We start from the raw sequence: 17,086 nt of genomic DNA, 5'->3' as shown, positions 1-17,086 counted from the left end.
CCATTATTTTCTATGGCAGGACAGCTTGCCCAATGCATAAGCTCAGATCCGAGTATGGCAAGCCCGTGTATGGCACGGGCACACTGTACTTGCTATTGCTAAATAATGTAGTTTGATAGCACTTTTAAGTTCTGTAGCCCCAGGAAGTCCTGGGATTTGTAGTTTTACCAGGTCTTTAGCCTTCTCTGCCAAAGAATGCTGGTGTCTCACAAAACTATAAATAGGAGAATTCTGTAGGATGGAACCATGGTAGTTAAAGTGGTGTCAAACTACATTATTTCTACAGTGTATATGCATCCTTCATTTCAGCACCAAGTTAAAACATGAATTTTTAGTGAAGCCTTTCAGGTATAGTGCTTTTATCCATTTTATACTTGTACATAGTTTTGACTATTTTAATGCTTTAGATGGTGTAATATATTTCAGACTGTATACTGCCTTGTACTAATTGACATTTTAAATTGTTTTAAATTATTCAAATTGAATTTATTTACTATCCTGGAATCCTTGGATGTAGAATAAGATAATAAATAAATAAGATATAAATATTTTAATAAAATAAATAAATTGTGAATTCAAACAAACTAGAATCAGTTTCAATTGACCTGAAACTGTGAATATTTTGACATGTATTGTCTGACTGGTCTCAGGTCTCAAACAGAGGGGCCAGATAAAGTGGGCCGTGGCTACACTGGGGCTGCAGTGGCCACGCACGCATGGCCCTAATTCAGGCCGCTGCTGCGGTTTTGAACCAGGCTTGCAAAAGGAGTGGTTTTTGTCTGTTCTTTTTTCTCCCTGTTATTTTGCTTTGTAGTGGCATTGGAGTGGCTTACAGCTGCGTTTGGGGTGTGAGTCGTCTAGACACCACATCCCCAACGCAGTCTGATGGCAAACCTTTTGGTCCATCTGTTTGAGTCCTCAAGCTGCACTGCAGAAATAATGCAGTTTGACACTGCTTTACCTGCTGTGGCTCGGTGCTATGGGATCTAGGGATTATAGTTTGTTGTAGCACCGGAGGTCTCTTGCAGAAAAGGCTACATATCTCAGAAAACTACAAATCCCAGATATCCATAGCATTGAGCCATGACAATTAGAGGTGTCAAACTGAATAATTTCTGCAGTGCAAATGCAGCCTTAATAGTCAGCCATTGGTTATTGTAAAGTACAGATCTACCACAATACTTTGTACTCTCAAAGATAAAAAAAAAGTAAATGGTTTTGAAATCAGACCTTAAATGCAGAACTATGTTAATAGAAGGAAAGTTATGTTTTAAATGTTAACAAGGATTTGGATTTATTATTACTAGAAATCCCTTTGTTGTGCTTTTACAAAAGAAAATTATACAGTTTCTATCCTTGAACAAATATTAAAAAAACCACTTACATTTATTTAAAACTAAATAGATGAAAACACTATCAAACTGGCATCTTGTACTTGTAGTCCACTTGAGGATCTTACCCTGAAGCTGATGAAGTCAATTATTCATGGGCAATTATTCTGTGTCCATGAATAATTGACTATATTTTGCCCTCAGATATCAGCAATCCTAAGTTTCTATTCTTAAAAACTGTTACGTACATAACAGTAAAATAGGTCTATTGGAAGCTGTTGGGTCTCAAAAAGAAAAGAAACAGTAATTTCAAGTGGCACTCCAGGTTGGTCTGGCTCAGTCTGAAGATGATTGAGTGCATCCTTTACCTGAAGCACAGGACACTTAGCCATCAGTGTAAATTATCCACTGGAACAGAGCATTGCTGCTACAGTGATACTTGCCTACAATGTTTAAAGCAAAGTATAACGTAACTTAAAACTTCCCATTTTCTCCATCTCCCCATCTTTTGAATGAGAATAACAGCCAGAGAAGACTATAAATCTACTTCCAGTGTTGACCTCCACATTTCTTTGATAGTGTTAGTTAGTAACCATTCAGGGATGTATTTCATCTTCCCTCTATTGTACTTGGGAGCTTCCAAGGGCTTTGAAGTTGAGGGTACTGAAAATTGTAAGGAGTCACATGTCCCCTGTAGATACCCAGATTTAGAGATTATTGTATTGATGTTCTTGTCTTGGTCTGGTTTTTACTATAGTTTCAAAACAGATGTGTTTCTTGGATTCACAGGGTTTTTTTTAAAGGAAATAATATTGAATCTTCTCTCCTGATTAAAAAAAATCCATCCCAGTACTTGCATAGTTTCTAACTAATTAATAAAGTCTTTACATAATGTAACATAATGTATACATTTTTAAGTATTTTAATGAAATGGATATAAAACCTTAGTGGCATGGCAATCTTGTAACGCAGCATCAAACATAGTAGTGTATCCATACCCTAACTCAAATTATTGTTCTAAAGGTAATTCCTAGTCAACACAAATAATGTATGAGTGACTATAAATAATGCCATTCTGTAGGTGATTGGATCTCAGATGAGTGAGTTCTTAGAACATACTACAGAGAATCCTTGACTTGCTGGCGTGTGACCTGACTTGCTGTACTATTGCTCAGTACAGACTGGTGTTTTACACCAGCCTGGGGCCAATTCTAGAGCTCGTAGGGCTGGGCGTCCATATGCACCCAACCCTACTTCCGGCGCCCGTGCATCATCTTGCCACGTGACCATGACATTCTTCAAAAGAAGCTGCTTGGAGCGGCTCCTTTTTAGGGAGTGCATTGGTGCCACGCCATGCAGCTGGCATGGCACTGATGAGGGGAAAAACCAGGCGGCATGAAGCCGCCTGTCTGTATCCCCCCATGTTAGTCTACAGGTTGCATTAAATGTATTTTGCAATATGTAACTTAAAATAAAATAAAATAAAACATTTGGTAGAAATAATGACATGACATAAGAATCAAAAATGAGGATGGAATTTGGGTAGTGGGTTTATGAACATATGAGTGTGTAGCAAAAATGCAGGAAGGATCTTGTGTAGGAAGCTGTGAAGGATATGTAATTTTCCTGTTTTTTACTGAAAGCATGACCTGGGCTTGTTGAAACTAAATAAGATAGTTTTGCTTATAAGATTTTTATGCACTGCCCAACTTACAATTTGCCTCAAAACAGTTTGCCAATACAAAAAATACAACAAAATGACAGAGCAAACTAATCAGCCCAAATCATGTTAAAATATTAAAATATTAAGAGCCAGCCTTAAAACCCAAGTAGTAAAAATAAGTAACAGCTGACTACCACTCAGGAAGGCCTTAGCCTGACACTAAATGCTAGTAAAGGAAATGATAGCTGGATTTCCCTTGTAAAGAGCTGAAAAGGCTATTTATTTATTTATTTATTTAACTTTTGACACAACCTTTTCACAACAATGGGCCTCAAGGCAAACACGTTAATAGCTGTACAGAAACATCAGTGTCACCTAAACAAAAGTTAAGCCCTTTAAAAGTCATTAAAAGACTGCATACTCGGCCACAAAACAGCACAACAGCTTTGTGAGGAAGAAAACTCAAGAGAAGACCCTCTGAAGATTACCTTAATAATCAAGTAAGAACATAAGGGAGTAAGAATTTCTTCAGGTGGACCAATTCTAGGTTGTTTAGAGCTACAAATGGTAGTAACCAACTCTTTGATGCAGGTGTGGAAACTGCCCAGTAAACAAGTCACCATTAGTTTCCAGATTAGAACCTGGAAACTGACACTATCCTCTTAAATCAGGTGTATACAACTGTTGAGTGAGGGCTACTATTTTGCCAGGCTATTGATATCTCTGCGTCTTAGGTTTGCATGTGTTTTTATGTTTTATGTGTTGTTGAGTTAAAATCCATTAAAATTATATTTATGTAGAACAAGTAGAAATTATTAAATAGCCTAACTAAATGGGAAAATCTTGTTTTAAGTTAATTATTGCAGACTATATTAAATTCATTGTAAAATATTCTTTTGAGTATAAATCAGTGATGTGAGCTCTCTGGGGAAAGGAGAACTGGGAAAATTTACCATTCCTCTAAAACTGACAGTGGAATACAAGCCTTGGAGTGTGATGGAGTCTCCTTCTTTGCAGGTTTTTAAACAGTGGCTGGACAGACATCTGTAGGGAGACCTTTGGCTGTGTCTTCCTGCATGGCAGGGGCTTGGACTGAATCGCCCTTGAGGTCTCTTCCAACTCTGTGATTCTATGAAATAGTATTACTTCAATTAGCATGTTTGCTTCAGATATTATGTTCAAAGACTTTATTGAAATATTGAAATGTATATTGCTCTTACATTTATTAAGAAGCAACTGCACCTCAAAGAACACTTTAAAAAAATGACATACTGATATATAACTATTGTACCTTCAGCTTAATTCTCTCACTCCGGACAATTTATCAGTTTCATTTCAAGTTGAGAAAAAACTGATTCAGTACAACTAGTTGAACATTTTATTGGAAGTATGTGAATGAGCACAGGGAACTTACCACATTCTATTTTTATTGCTTGTATTTGAGACTGATTGAGAATCAAGAAATTTTGCAAAATAGAAACAAATTTAGCAGAGCATGCATTCATCTGTTCTACTGAACATTGGAGTTCATCAGTGCTTGTCTCCATAGCATTTTCACATTGGAAAATATTTCATGAATAATTTTTCATTCCATATCTCTGCTTAAAATCAAGTTGGAATACTATGAACTTTTAAGTTACTGGTAGGTTAATGCCCTTAGTGAAGTAACAAAACCAACACCACCAATACAAACTGGCTACTAGCCTTTAAAATGCTTGCAAACCAATCAGTTTTTTTTTTGGGGGGGGGGGTTAATGTGGTGTTTTAAATTGGGTTTAAACTTTTTGTAAACATTTCTAATTTGTTGTTGTGGAATCTGCTGTGGGTTCTATCCTGGGAGAACGGGGGGCAAATAAATAAATAAGCAAGTGCTTCCTGGCTGAATTAATTGATTCACAGCTTTGGGGGTGTGGCATACGCACAACACATGCTCTGATGCTGCCCTGAAGCCGACATTACACTGCTCCACTGTCCACACAGGGGCAGCTTTTCAGAACTCCGGCAGCACTGCATTTAGACAGCACATGCCACAGGAGCACCAAAAAGCCATGATGGCAGAAAAGGTGGCATTTTCCAGGGCAAAAAGCTGGATTGGGGCCATAGTGTGGTTGTCACGGCTCCAACGATCAAAGGGGCAGCATCAAGCACTCTGTTTCAGCACTGTGTTAGTCAGCGTCACTGTTGGTTGCTGGCTATAGTATTGAGGGAGTATATTTTTCTTGAGGTGTTTGGTGCGGGCATAAAAAGGGGCTTGAGGTGCATACAGCTGATGGGCCATGCCCTGCCCACCCTGTCTTGAATTGCTGAACCAATCACTGATTCTGTTTTGTATTCCCAGACCCCAGCAGGATTCCAGATGTTCTGCCAAGCAGATTGATAGGGTTGGGTGGTGGGACTGAAGCATTAGCAGGCAAGCAAAGCTGTAGTTGCTTTGTTTACTGTTTCATCAAGTCATTGAAAGGGTTAGTGCAAATACATACAGTGTTTCTGTTGTTACTGTTTGTTGTCTTAAATATTATTAATGGAAAGTTTGGTTATAAATTTAACAAATAAGCAAGCAGATAAACTGCTAGTATTAACTTGGAATTTCAAGTTCTGCAGATAAAATTTCAGTATTTTAAAGACCACCTGGGATGCACAAAAGTCAGAGTCCCCTCTGAAGAATCAGTTCAGAGTTACTGAGTATTCATTAGCTGCTACAAACATCAGTTTCATTGAGGCATGAAGTTTTTGGTGCTGATCTTGCATGTTTAAAGGCATGTTTCCTTCCTTGAAATGCCATTGGAATATTTAGGTGTTCGTTCCTTTTTTGTCCTTTTTGTTTTAGTAATGTGCTATGTTGGTGATGTGTAGCACTTTGCATTTGCTATTTCCTTTTTTATTGATTTTGTGGAAATATGTTAGTTACTATAGGAAAATCATGGAATCATACAATCAAAGAGTTGAAAGAAGCTTCAGGGGTAATCAGTTCCAAACCCCTGCCATACAGGAATATATAATCCAGTACCTCTGACAGATGGCCATCCATCCTCTGTTTAAAAACCTCCAAAGGAGATTCCACTGCTCTCCAAGGCAGTGTGTTCCACTGTTAAACAGCTCTTACTGTTAGGACATTCATCCCAATGTTGAGGTGGAATCTCTTTTCCTGCACTTTAAATCCATTGCTCTGGGTCTTGTTCTCTGGAGCTGCTGAAAACAAACTTGCTCCATCTTCGTTATGACATCCCTTCAAATATTAAAACAGGGCTGTCATAGCACCTCTTGACCTTCTCTTCTCCATGCTAAACATACCCAACCCCCTAAGTAGCTCCTCATAGGACATAGTTTCCAGACCCTTCACAATTTTGGTTGCCCTCATCTGGAAATGTTCCATCTTGTCAACATCCTTTTTGAATTGTGGTGCCCAGAACTGGACACAGTTCTAGATGAGGCTTGACCAAAGCAGAATAGAGTGGCACTATTACTTCCCTTAATATAGACACTATACTTCTGTTGATGCAGCCTAGACTCTCATTGGCTTTTCTAGCTGCAGCATCATACTGTTCACCTATGTTCAACTTGTGGTCTACTAGGACTCCTAGGTTACTTTCACATGAATTCACATCAAGCCAGATGTCTCCCATCTTGTGTCTCTGCATCTCATTTTTCTCCCTCTAAGTGTAGTACCTTACATTTATCCGTTACAATTCATTTTGTCAATTTTGGCCCAGCTTTCTAATCTGTAAAGATTAAGGTATATGAATCCCCTTGTGAGAGAAAGGCGGGATATAAATATTTGAAAGAAAACATCAATACATACATTTTGAATTTTGAGCCTGTCCTCTAGACTGGTAGCAACCCCTCCTAATTTGGGTCATCTGCAAATTTGATAAGCAGGCCCTCTATTTCCTCCTCCCACTTGCTCCTACTAGACAGGAAAAAACAAAACAAAACCTGGTCCCCATGGGAGTGGTTATCCCCCTTCGGAAGCTAGTCTTTGTGTCTGCGCTCCTAGTAGTCTGTGTATTGGGAGAAAGGCAGGATATAAGAAATATAATAATATAATAATAATAATAATAATAATAATAAGCTACATCTGGAAAAGCTAGCTACCTTTCTACAGGATCAGCATTTTCAGCTTTTTTTTCTTGGCCTTCTTCCCTTCCTTTCCTCCCCTCTCCCTTCTTGGGCCTAAGCCGGTGTATGATGGCTGGAGAGGGGTCTGAATCTCCAGCCAGGGGATCACCCTCTTCCCAGCCCACCGGAGAGCAGCCTGAGCTACCGCCCACGCAGACAAAGCCTGGGGAAGGGTTTACCCTCCAAGTCACTGTGGAGTCACTTCATCCACATCACTGATAAAGTTGTTGAATAGCACTTGGCCCAGGGCAGAATCCTGTGGCACCCCACTGGTCACATCTCTCCAGGATTAAAGGAGCCATTAGTTAGCACCCTTTGCATTCAATCAGTCAAGTACAAATCCAGCTAATAGTAGCATTGTCTAGGCCACATTTTACTAGCTTTTTTGCCAAAATATCATGGGGGACTTTGTCAACAGCCTTACTTAGAGAAATCAAGATATGCTACATCCACAGCATTCCCTTCATCTACCAAGCTGGTAATTTTATCAAAAAAAGATTTTATCAAAAACCTTATCAATTTTTATCAAAAAAAATTATCAAATTTTTATCAAAAAAGGAGCCCTGGTGGCGCAGTGGTTAAATGCCTGTACTGCAGCCATTCACTCAAAACCACAAGGTTGCGAGTTCAAGACCAGCAAAAGGGCCCAAGCTCGACTCAGGCTTGCATCCTTCCAAGGTCGCTAAAATGAGTACCCAGACTATTGGGGGCAAATTAGCTTACTTGCTGTTCACCGCTATGATCTTTGGAATAGCGGTATATAAATAAAACAAATTATTATTATTATTATTATTATTATTATTATTATTATTATTAGATTAGTATGGCAAGACATGTTTTTGAGAAACCCATGAGCCTGTACAGACAGGCCAAAATAAAGCTGCTTCAAGTCACTTTGGAGGTATGCTGTTCAAATAATGCATGTGTCCTAACAGGCCAGAAGCCATGCCAAAGCCATGCTCCAGCTTTGGCGCAGCTTCTGGCCTTTTAAGATGTGTGTGTCATTTAAACAACATACCTCCAAAGAGACCTGAAGCAGCATTATTTTGGCCTGTCTGTACAGCCCCCTATGTTGACTTTTTATGATTATGATATTTCTTTCTAAATATTTACAGACTGTTTAGTGATCTGCTCTAAAATCTTTCCTGGTATTTATGTCAGCAAAGGTGAAATATAGTCACTTCTTATAACATTATTGATGCTTATTGTATTTTAAAGCTTCCCCTCACTGTTGTTTTATTGGTATGATCCATTTGTGATCCTTTGATGGAAATAAATGCAATACGTCCAGGCTCCATTTAAACTTGCTATTTCTTGTTCTGCTATATATATATATATATATGCCTTAGAAAATGGTCTCTGCTGTTCTCAACAGCATTTGAGAAATTACTTTTCCTGTAAACTGTTATTTCATGGCTGTTCTGAGATATTTCTAGTGAAATCTCTTCAACTTTTCAGTCCATGTTTTCATTAGATTTTGATGGACTTTGGGCCAGCCCATGCTATTATTTTATTTTTCTAAGAGCTGCACTCATCAAAATCTTGATCCCTGCACATAATGTCTGTACTAACCTATTTTCTTGTTGTTGTAGACATACGTACAACCATAGTTATATGCAGTAATTTGAAAGTCATTTGCGGCAAAGGTTGCATGACAGGTTGGATTCCAAGAAGAAGAAGGAAAGATAGATGTTCTTGTGATAGGACATAACTTTGCCTGAGTTTAAGCAGAATATTTTGGTGTGTGGAATATAAATATGCCTTGTAAATGGACACATGCTGTACTAGAAGATCACTTTCCAACATACACATAGATATGTAGTTTCTTTAAATGCTGATTGGCATTTTTTTAATGGCCTGGTAATTACTGGCATGTTGGACCATATGGCATAGCTACATAACATACTACTCTTGCTTAGATGCCAACCAGAACACTAAAAATGGGAGAGCAAAAGTCTCTTTAAAGAAATAGTTGCTTTGGAATTTTTGGAATCTGATTCTTCTCTTCAGTTTCAAGTGCCTTGGTAAGAGTAGGAGACCAAAAGCAAAATCATCTGAGTACTACAACACAACATGCTGTATGACTCTACACTGTGAATTGATACAATACAAAAAACAAAGGGTTTCTTGGGTCCAAAACACAGACAGTAGAATTAATCCAGTTTGAGACCACTTTAACTGCCCTGGCTCAGTGCTAGGGAATCCTGGGAATTGTAGTTTATTGTGGCAGAAGAGCTGTCTGGCAGAGAAGGCTAGAAGTCTCACAAAACTACAGTTCCCTATCATTGAGCCAGGGCAGTTAAAGCAGTCTCAAACTGGATTATTCCTGCAATGTGTTTTGGACCTAGTTTAGAATTCATCTTTCATGTGACTTAAAGTACATGGCAGGAACAAATGGTCCAGGTCTGTCTGTACATCTTCTACATGTCAACTAGGTCTAAATTTAGTGTAGAAACAGCATGTTGAGCAATAACCTTTGCCTGGATTAATAACCCTTTGGGAGGATCCAGATAACTAATGCTTCTATACAATTAAGCGTATTTGCTGCCAAATGGAAATAAAAAGAAAAGGGAAAATGCAACACTTTTTAATAAGTAGAGTGTATCTCCCCATAAAACTCCTCAGTTTTGAGATCTTCCTGGGAGGTTTTTGTTTTAGTCCTGTAACCATCCCAGCCACATTGGTGAGGACATATAAGAACACCTTCTTGGTGGCTGCTTCCAGGCTGTAGAACTCCATCTCCACAGCAGACTAGTCTGGCTCTCTTCTGTGCTGTCCTTCCTTCAGGAGGCACAGGCCAAGCCTGTGATACCCTGACCAAGGTCAGTCCCCTGCCTGGCACAGGGATGGGTGGCAGTTACCCACCTGTCACTTCACACCTCTTACCTTTATCCACCATTGTGTCTAATGAAAAGACCCCCATTGCAGTATCTGACATGGAAACAGGGCACCTGGCTACACTCACATGGCCAGGCACCCCCTTTCCACATCAGAAGCTGCAATGAAGGTCTTCTCAGTAGCAGCAACAGTGGAGGAAGATAAGGCGCATGGGGGACTGTCCAATCTTTTGGGTGTTGCCACTGAGTTTCCTAGAAGATCTGTGGCAAACAGTGGGTCTACCCCCAATCCTGGCTTGGGGGTATTGGCCTGCATATCCAAGGCCAGGGGGAACACAGGCCTTTTGACACGTGCATACAGACCCATAGACATTTTTGTATGGACAGGCTTTTAGTAATTAACTGATAAACTTAGCTATATACTGTTCTGACCAGCCTTAGTCCCACAGGGTGCAATATAGGGTAAATGAATTAATTTAAAATGATCTCAATGTTTCATCCATCCATTTCCAAGATCTGGAATTCTGTAACAATGTGCTCTAGTACAATAGTTGATTGCTGTGCATTCATACGGAATACATATCTTCACTACCTGCTCTCTGATTCTAAACATGAACACTAGCAAACATCTGCAACAGCACTGAAGAATCTTGTGATTATCTGATACATTAGCAGAAATACTGTACTAAGGGCTATTTGTACAGCAAGTTCTTTTTACATTTTTTTTGAAAAATTTAATTGTTGCTTGTTGGAATAGGAGACAAAATTTTATTCCCACTATTTTCCTTTGGCTCCATAGAGCATATGGAGAGTAATCATTAAATCAGAAATGAACCAAAAATAAAATCATTTAACAGCTAAAAATGTGAAAAGCCATAGATGTCTTTACAGATAATTGAAAACAGGGTATCTTGCATTAAAACAATATTAATGGTTAAAGCATAACTACTAAAGTCATTACATTGTGGCTATCATAAGTGACTATGAGTGAGATGACTAATGTAAAAGGTAGTTAATTAAAGAATAATAGCTTATAAATGTATTATAAGAAATACTGTTTTAATACATATTGAATTATTATTATTGTTATTATTAGGGGGGAGGAGGCACTAATACCCCAGAGGAGAGGATTAAATTCAAAATGACCTGAATAGATTAGAAACCCAAAATTTACAAAATAAATTTGAACACGGAAAAATGTACAGATCATCCAGAGACATGGGGCAGGGTGTTATCAGTATGCTGATAACACCCAAATTTGTTTTTCCATGTCTCGGACTGCTTCAGTTACCAAGGAAGGCATCTCCCCTCTGAATGACTGCCTGAAGTCAGTAATTGATTGAATGAGGGAAAATAGACTTAAATTGAATCCAAATAAAACGGGGAGGTACTCGCTATAGGCAATCCAATCTGGGCATGGTGATAAGCTTTCCAGTTCTGGATGGGGTCACACTTTCCCTAAAGGACTGTGTCCGTAGCTTGGGGGTGCTCTTGGATTCGTCACTTCAGCTGTCATCCCAGGTGGATGCGACAGCCAGGAGCACCCATTATCAGCTTCGGGTGATTCACCACCTATGACCCTTCCTGGAACAGGAAAACCTAGAAACGGTTGTACATTCACTGGTAACCTTTCATCTCGGTTTCTGCAATGCGCTGCACATGGGGCAACCCTCATGCCATGTTTTGCAATTGGTGCAAAATATGGCAACCAGATTGGTGACAAGGAGTTCCAAATTTGATTTTATTACACCTATCTTAAAATCCCTACACTGGCTGACCATTAGCTTCCGGGCACAGTATAAGGTGTTGGTTATTACCTATAAAGCCCTGCATGGCTTGGGCCCAGCTTACCTGACGGAATGCCTCCTCCCTTACAATCCTTCCCGCACTCTCAGGTCCTCTGAGAAGAACCTACAGCAGTTAGAGAGAACTAGACTGAAGATGACTTCCCAGAGGACATTCTCTGTTGCCGCTCCAAAAATCTGGAATGACCTGCTGGATGAGATCCGCCATCTAACATCTTTGGAGGCCTTTAAGAAGGCAATAAAAACGGATCTCTTTTGGAGGCCTTCCCAAACTGATCTCCTCAGAATTTTCACTCTGTCCTTTGTTTAGCTGTACCCACTGGATTTGATTTATTTTTATTTATTTTATTAACCATTTTATTGGGAATTGTTTTTAATGATATTTAGGGTGGGAGACATATTGGGGAACTAGGATCTAATATGTCCTGTTATGCTTTTATCTATTGATAGTCATGTTTGATTTTATTGTTTTTGTTCGTTGTTACCCACCTTGATCCAATACACGGAGAGGCGGGATACAAATAGTGGTATTAGCTGGGGAGGAATGGAGAGGGATCAGAAGGTGGGGGGCACTGTGTGGTCTTCTTTCAACCTCCCCCCTCCCCCCTTTCAAGCCCTGCAGCAGGCCGGACTCCTGACAGCGATCATATCCACAAATTCTCAAGGTGTGTACTGTGAGGCAAAAAATTTGAAGAACACCCCACCACCACCATCATGATCTATATTGGTTGGGCTTTTTTAACGTTTTTTCCCAACCCTGCAAAGTGGGCTTTAATGAGTTTAATGCTTAAACTGCATTAAGTCTGTTGGTATTTTAAGGTGTCACAGGTTGGAGAGTGTGTCTTAATTCCTTTATGCTGTTGCTTGCAACTAGCGGACATAATTCAAATTAGATCATTTCTAATGTGGTTAATGACAGTATATTTGAAGTGCAATTTGTCATATCAATATACTGATTTGCTTGATTTTGTAAAATTAATGGATGGAATATGTTTTTAAAGACAATTACAGATTAGTCATAGCTGGGTAGATTTTGAGCCCACACACTTGCAGTTTTCCGGTCTGCTTCTGAAATCAGTGTGCAAACAGCAGCTTTTTCCTTCTAAAATCATCATTGTTAGATATACACGCAGTCTAATGGTGTTGCAGGCCATAGCAACCCTTTGCTACCAGATGAGGCAGTAGGCAGAGTATGAGACACTGGGTATGGTAGACCAGGTCTGACTATTAGTTGAAGACTTACTGTACATAAGCATTGGCATTGTATTTAAAATGAACATAGATCAGTGCCAGGAAGAACTGTTGTCCCTTCTGACTTGAATAGCATTATTTACAAGGTAGATTATTAAATGAAGGATTTGAAATAGTTTAATTTTGAACTGGCATCCTAGTATGTGAAATAACCTTATTCCTGCCTCTGTGTCTTTAAGTATCATAGACCTGCCCTTTATCTAGTAAATTATTCAGTTATACAGTTCAGTCATGAGAGCAAATTTGCCCTGCAGTATAGCAAAGAAACAGACATTTTATTATTTTGCTTTGTTACTACTGAGCGATATCTTTTCTTTCTCCATTAATTATGTACATTTTCTCCCATGTGGTGAGAATTAAATAGATATATGTAATTTTCCTTTCTTGTCTCTCACAAGCATTTACATTACTTTTTCCTGACTGGGGAATTAGAATTGTGAGTACAGAACTCTGAAGTCACATGTTTGTCATGACCATTGTTGGAAGCTGGTGAAGACAGCTAGCAGACTGATTCTGGCATAGCCCCTGAGGATAGCTATGCCCTTGCCAAACCTTCCCATTTGTTTTTTAAGATTGGTATACTTGCTTTTTGCAGTGGACCGTCTGATCAAAGAGAACAGCCACATCTTTACGGATACTCAGTGCAAAGTATGTAGTGCAGTGCTCATCTCTGAGTCCCAGAAGCTTGCTCATTATCAGGTATGCGTCAAGCTATAGGCCGAAACAGTTGCTCTACATGTAGGATACCCAGTACATTTATATTGCTCTTTGTTTTTTGTTCCTCCAGAGCAAGAAACATGCAAACAAAGTTCGGCGGTACATGACTATCCATGGTGAGGAGGAGCTCACCCAGAGTAAGAAAATAAAGTTGGATACAAATGAGGTAATGACAGTAAAGTCAGACGTCAAAGTAGGAGAAAGCTAATACGTTTAATGTACTGAAAAGACTGACAAATCTACTCAGTATAGCATTTCTTCAATTATAGGGCTATGGGCCAAAGGTGTTTCTATGACCAGGCACTTTCATAAGAAAAAGTCCATGCTTTGTTCTGCTAGAGTAAACATGCATTTAAAATGTACTCACCTAAACAAATGCGCACTTGTATACTGAGAATAATGCATAGAAGCTGAGTGAAAGAAGATAACTCATTTTAAAACATTATACACCATATTTATAGTGAACCTTTCCATCCTAAATTGGTTTGAAAACTAGGCTTCAGTCTTCAGTGTTTACCAAGATAAACACTGTTAATTCAGTGTTTATCAAAATAATAATAATATGATTTATTTGTATACCGCTGCCTAGAAAGAGTAAATCTGTCTTGCTGCTTGATATGTTCTGTTTAATCCTTTCAACAAGACATATCAAGCAGCAAGAGAGATTTAATCTTTAGCTTCTTCAAATAAAGTCAAAATTGTTCAGTAGATAATAGCCTGAAGTTGCATTAACAAATTACAGTCAGGTTCCTCAACTTGGAATATTTTTATTTCTACATTTTTCCTCAATCTCTTTAGAGACAGTCAGTTTGTTTTCCTTTTTGCCAACAGCAGAGCAACAACGGAGAAGACAGAAACAAATGCTGCCCCATCTGTAACATGACCTTTTCCTCCCCTGTTGTGGCTAACTCCCACTACCTTGGCAAAACTCATGCCAAGAATCTGAAGCTGAAGCAGCAGTCTCCTAAAGCAGAAGGTATGATCAGGAAGATGCTGAAGAATTGTCCCACAATGTTTGCACATGAAAAGTCCTTGTCATAATAGCCCAGCTCTCTTGAGTATCCATTGTACAAATGAGAGATTTCAGGGAAACATACTTTCTATTTGAGAATTTGCATGCTGGTGTCAGTCTATTCCTTCATAGCCATTACAGTGGTATGTATCTTGACAGATGTCATCAGAACAGGTCCTGCACCAAAATCTTTCAGAGGAGTCAGACAGACAGGCAAAAGAAAGCAGCTTCCAGCCAATTTGAAGGCAGGGTGTTTATATGACGCATGCCTTGAAGGCAGGTGGAAAAACAAAGCTTTGTCTTTTAAGTTTTTGTATTTTCCTTTGGATTAATTTTTTCAGCATCTGTACCAGTTCAAAAACAGACGGCTAATCTTCCTCCCACTACTGTGTCCTCTCATGAAGAGAATCAGAACACTTCTGACCCAAACAAATTCTGCAGTCTCTGTCATGCCACATTCAATAATCCTTTGATGGCAAAACAGCACTACGCAGGCAAGAAACACAAAAAGCAAGAAACCAAACTTAAACTAATGGCACACTATGGCAGAACCCCCGAGGAACCTGCAGCTTCAACAGGTAAGTGTTTTGCAACAATCCTTCTAGAGTAAAGAGCAGGCCTATTTGTAGAAGTTACAAAGTGACAGTTAAGCTCTCTTTTGGAGTTTCAAGCATGGAATCTTAACACATTTCTATCGTGTACAATTGAAAAAAGGGACGCCTTTTCAATTCCCATAATGTTTTGTTCTATTACTTCAAGAAGTGTATCACATATAAGTCTAGAAATTTTAGTCAAAAATTGACCCCAAAACCCCTGAATCGAGTTATCTCTGAGTCAATGTAAGAATTGTTCTTTAACTTCAATAAAAAAGGAATCATTCCCTGGTGAAAGACAAGAGTGTCATCTGTCCTGGAAGCACTGAACCCCCTTTACTTTCTTATCCATCCAGCCTTTACTTTGAGCACAAATAGTTATGCCTGCTGGAATTTTGTAAGTTCTTTGGCATTGTTTTCTTTTGCTTCATCCTTTAGATCCTTTATTACATGCCTCTTAAGTTTTACCCTCACTTATCCATGGGTCATAATAAAATTCATAATTTTGGCCCCAGAAACTGCCCTCGATTTATACATAAGGTCAATTTATAGTCGAGTATATACAGTATATATAGAGAGAAGCTAGTGTTTTCCCTAAAGGGCATGAAAGGTAAGCAGAAGTATTTTGGTCTTGGATGAAGAGGCTCCTAGCTCTTTCCAAGCAACTTTCTATTTATATATGTCCCCACTCTTTTCTGTGTTTCAGTTCACAATATTTCCTTCCCACCCAAAATAACCCCACCTTATTCTGGGTTCAGGAGATCCTTGGGAATATCATTTATTTATTATTTTATTTATTTGCTGTAAATAGAGTGGCTTACAGATAGTTAATTAAACAGTTCTCTGCCCTCAGGTTTACAGTCTAAAAAAAGACATGACACAAAAGGAGAAGGAAATGGTAGTGCAGAAGGAAAATAAATCCAGTGGTTCTTCACTCTCTCTGAGGCCTGGACCATGACAGATAGACTGGCAGGAGGGCCATTCTTCTTTTAGGCCAGGCCCAATGAAGCTGGCCAGCTTTTCTCTCCCTCTGGGGAATATGACACAGGAGGCTTACCGTGTGTAAATCATCAGAAATCGTGGGAAACCTGTGATTTGTGTTCACGCCCCCGCGTGCTTCTCCCGTGAGTAAATCATTATGGAGGTGTTGCACTCGTTCATCCCATCAGTAAAGATCCCATTACAGCCAAATGGCAGCTCCAAGAATGCTTTACTGACAGGACAAGCGAGCACCAATGCCCCCATGACGATTTACTCACAATGATTTACTCACAGGAGAAGTGTACGAGAGTGTGAACTCAGATCAAGGGTTTCCCACAATTTCTGATGATTTCCTGATGATTTACACATGGTAAGCCTCCCATGTGATATTCTCCCTTGAGGCCAGATGATGTCAAATGGCAAAGAGGGAGGGCTCTTCTTACTTTAGGCCAGGCCATGGAGCTTGCAGGCCCTTCTCTCCCTCTGAGGCTGGCTGATATCAGATGGCAAAGAGGGAGGACTCTTCTTATTTTAGGCCAATACAGATGCAGCTGCCCAGCCTTTCTGTCCCTCTGAGGCTGGATGATGTCAGATGGCAAAGAAGGAGGGCTCATTTTCTTAGTTTAGGCCAGGCCATATTAGTTATTGATGGGCTACTAATGGTTAGGTTGGGATGGTGCCAAAAATTGTGCCCTCCACATGGAGCAACACTATCCTTCCACTCAGACAAAACACCTCTGGGTCCCATCTTATTTTCATGGAACTAAGAGTTGTTAATTT

At 39.3% G+C, this 17,086-nt stretch overlaps 1 protein-coding gene across 3 annotated transcripts in view; it reads left to right on the top strand.

Moving 5' to 3' along the window:
• The window catches only part of ZNF346 (zinc finger protein 346), a 39,919-nt gene that overhangs the window by 3,978 nt on the left and 18,855 nt on the right, over nucleotides 1-17,086 (top strand). For 2 of the 3 annotated variants that reach the window (XM_089527221.1, XM_089527212.1), the window contains exons 2-5: nucleotides 13,599-13,702; nucleotides 13,791-13,886; nucleotides 14,552-14,696; nucleotides 15,074-15,310. In XM_089527221.1, coding sequence (XP_089383347.1) covers nucleotides 13,599-13,702; nucleotides 13,791-13,886; nucleotides 14,552-14,696; nucleotides 15,074-15,310 — 582 coding nt within the window. The remainder of the gene's footprint in view (nucleotides 1-13,598; nucleotides 13,703-13,790; nucleotides 13,887-14,551; nucleotides 14,697-15,073; nucleotides 15,311-17,086) is intronic. The other variant, XM_089527217.1, reaches the window with a different exon arrangement.

Source organism: Sceloporus occidentalis, unplaced genomic scaffold (assembly GCF_023333645.1).
Source record: "Sceloporus occidentalis isolate IW3139 unplaced genomic scaffold, rSceOcc1.0.p SCAF_1, whole genome shotgun sequence".
In the NCBI taxonomy this organism is placed as follows: domain Eukaryota; kingdom Metazoa; phylum Chordata; class Lepidosauria; order Squamata; family Phrynosomatidae; genus Sceloporus; species Sceloporus occidentalis.
The sequence above is the reverse complement of the archived record's forward strand: the minus strand, read 5'-3'. Positions and strand labels throughout refer to the sequence as shown.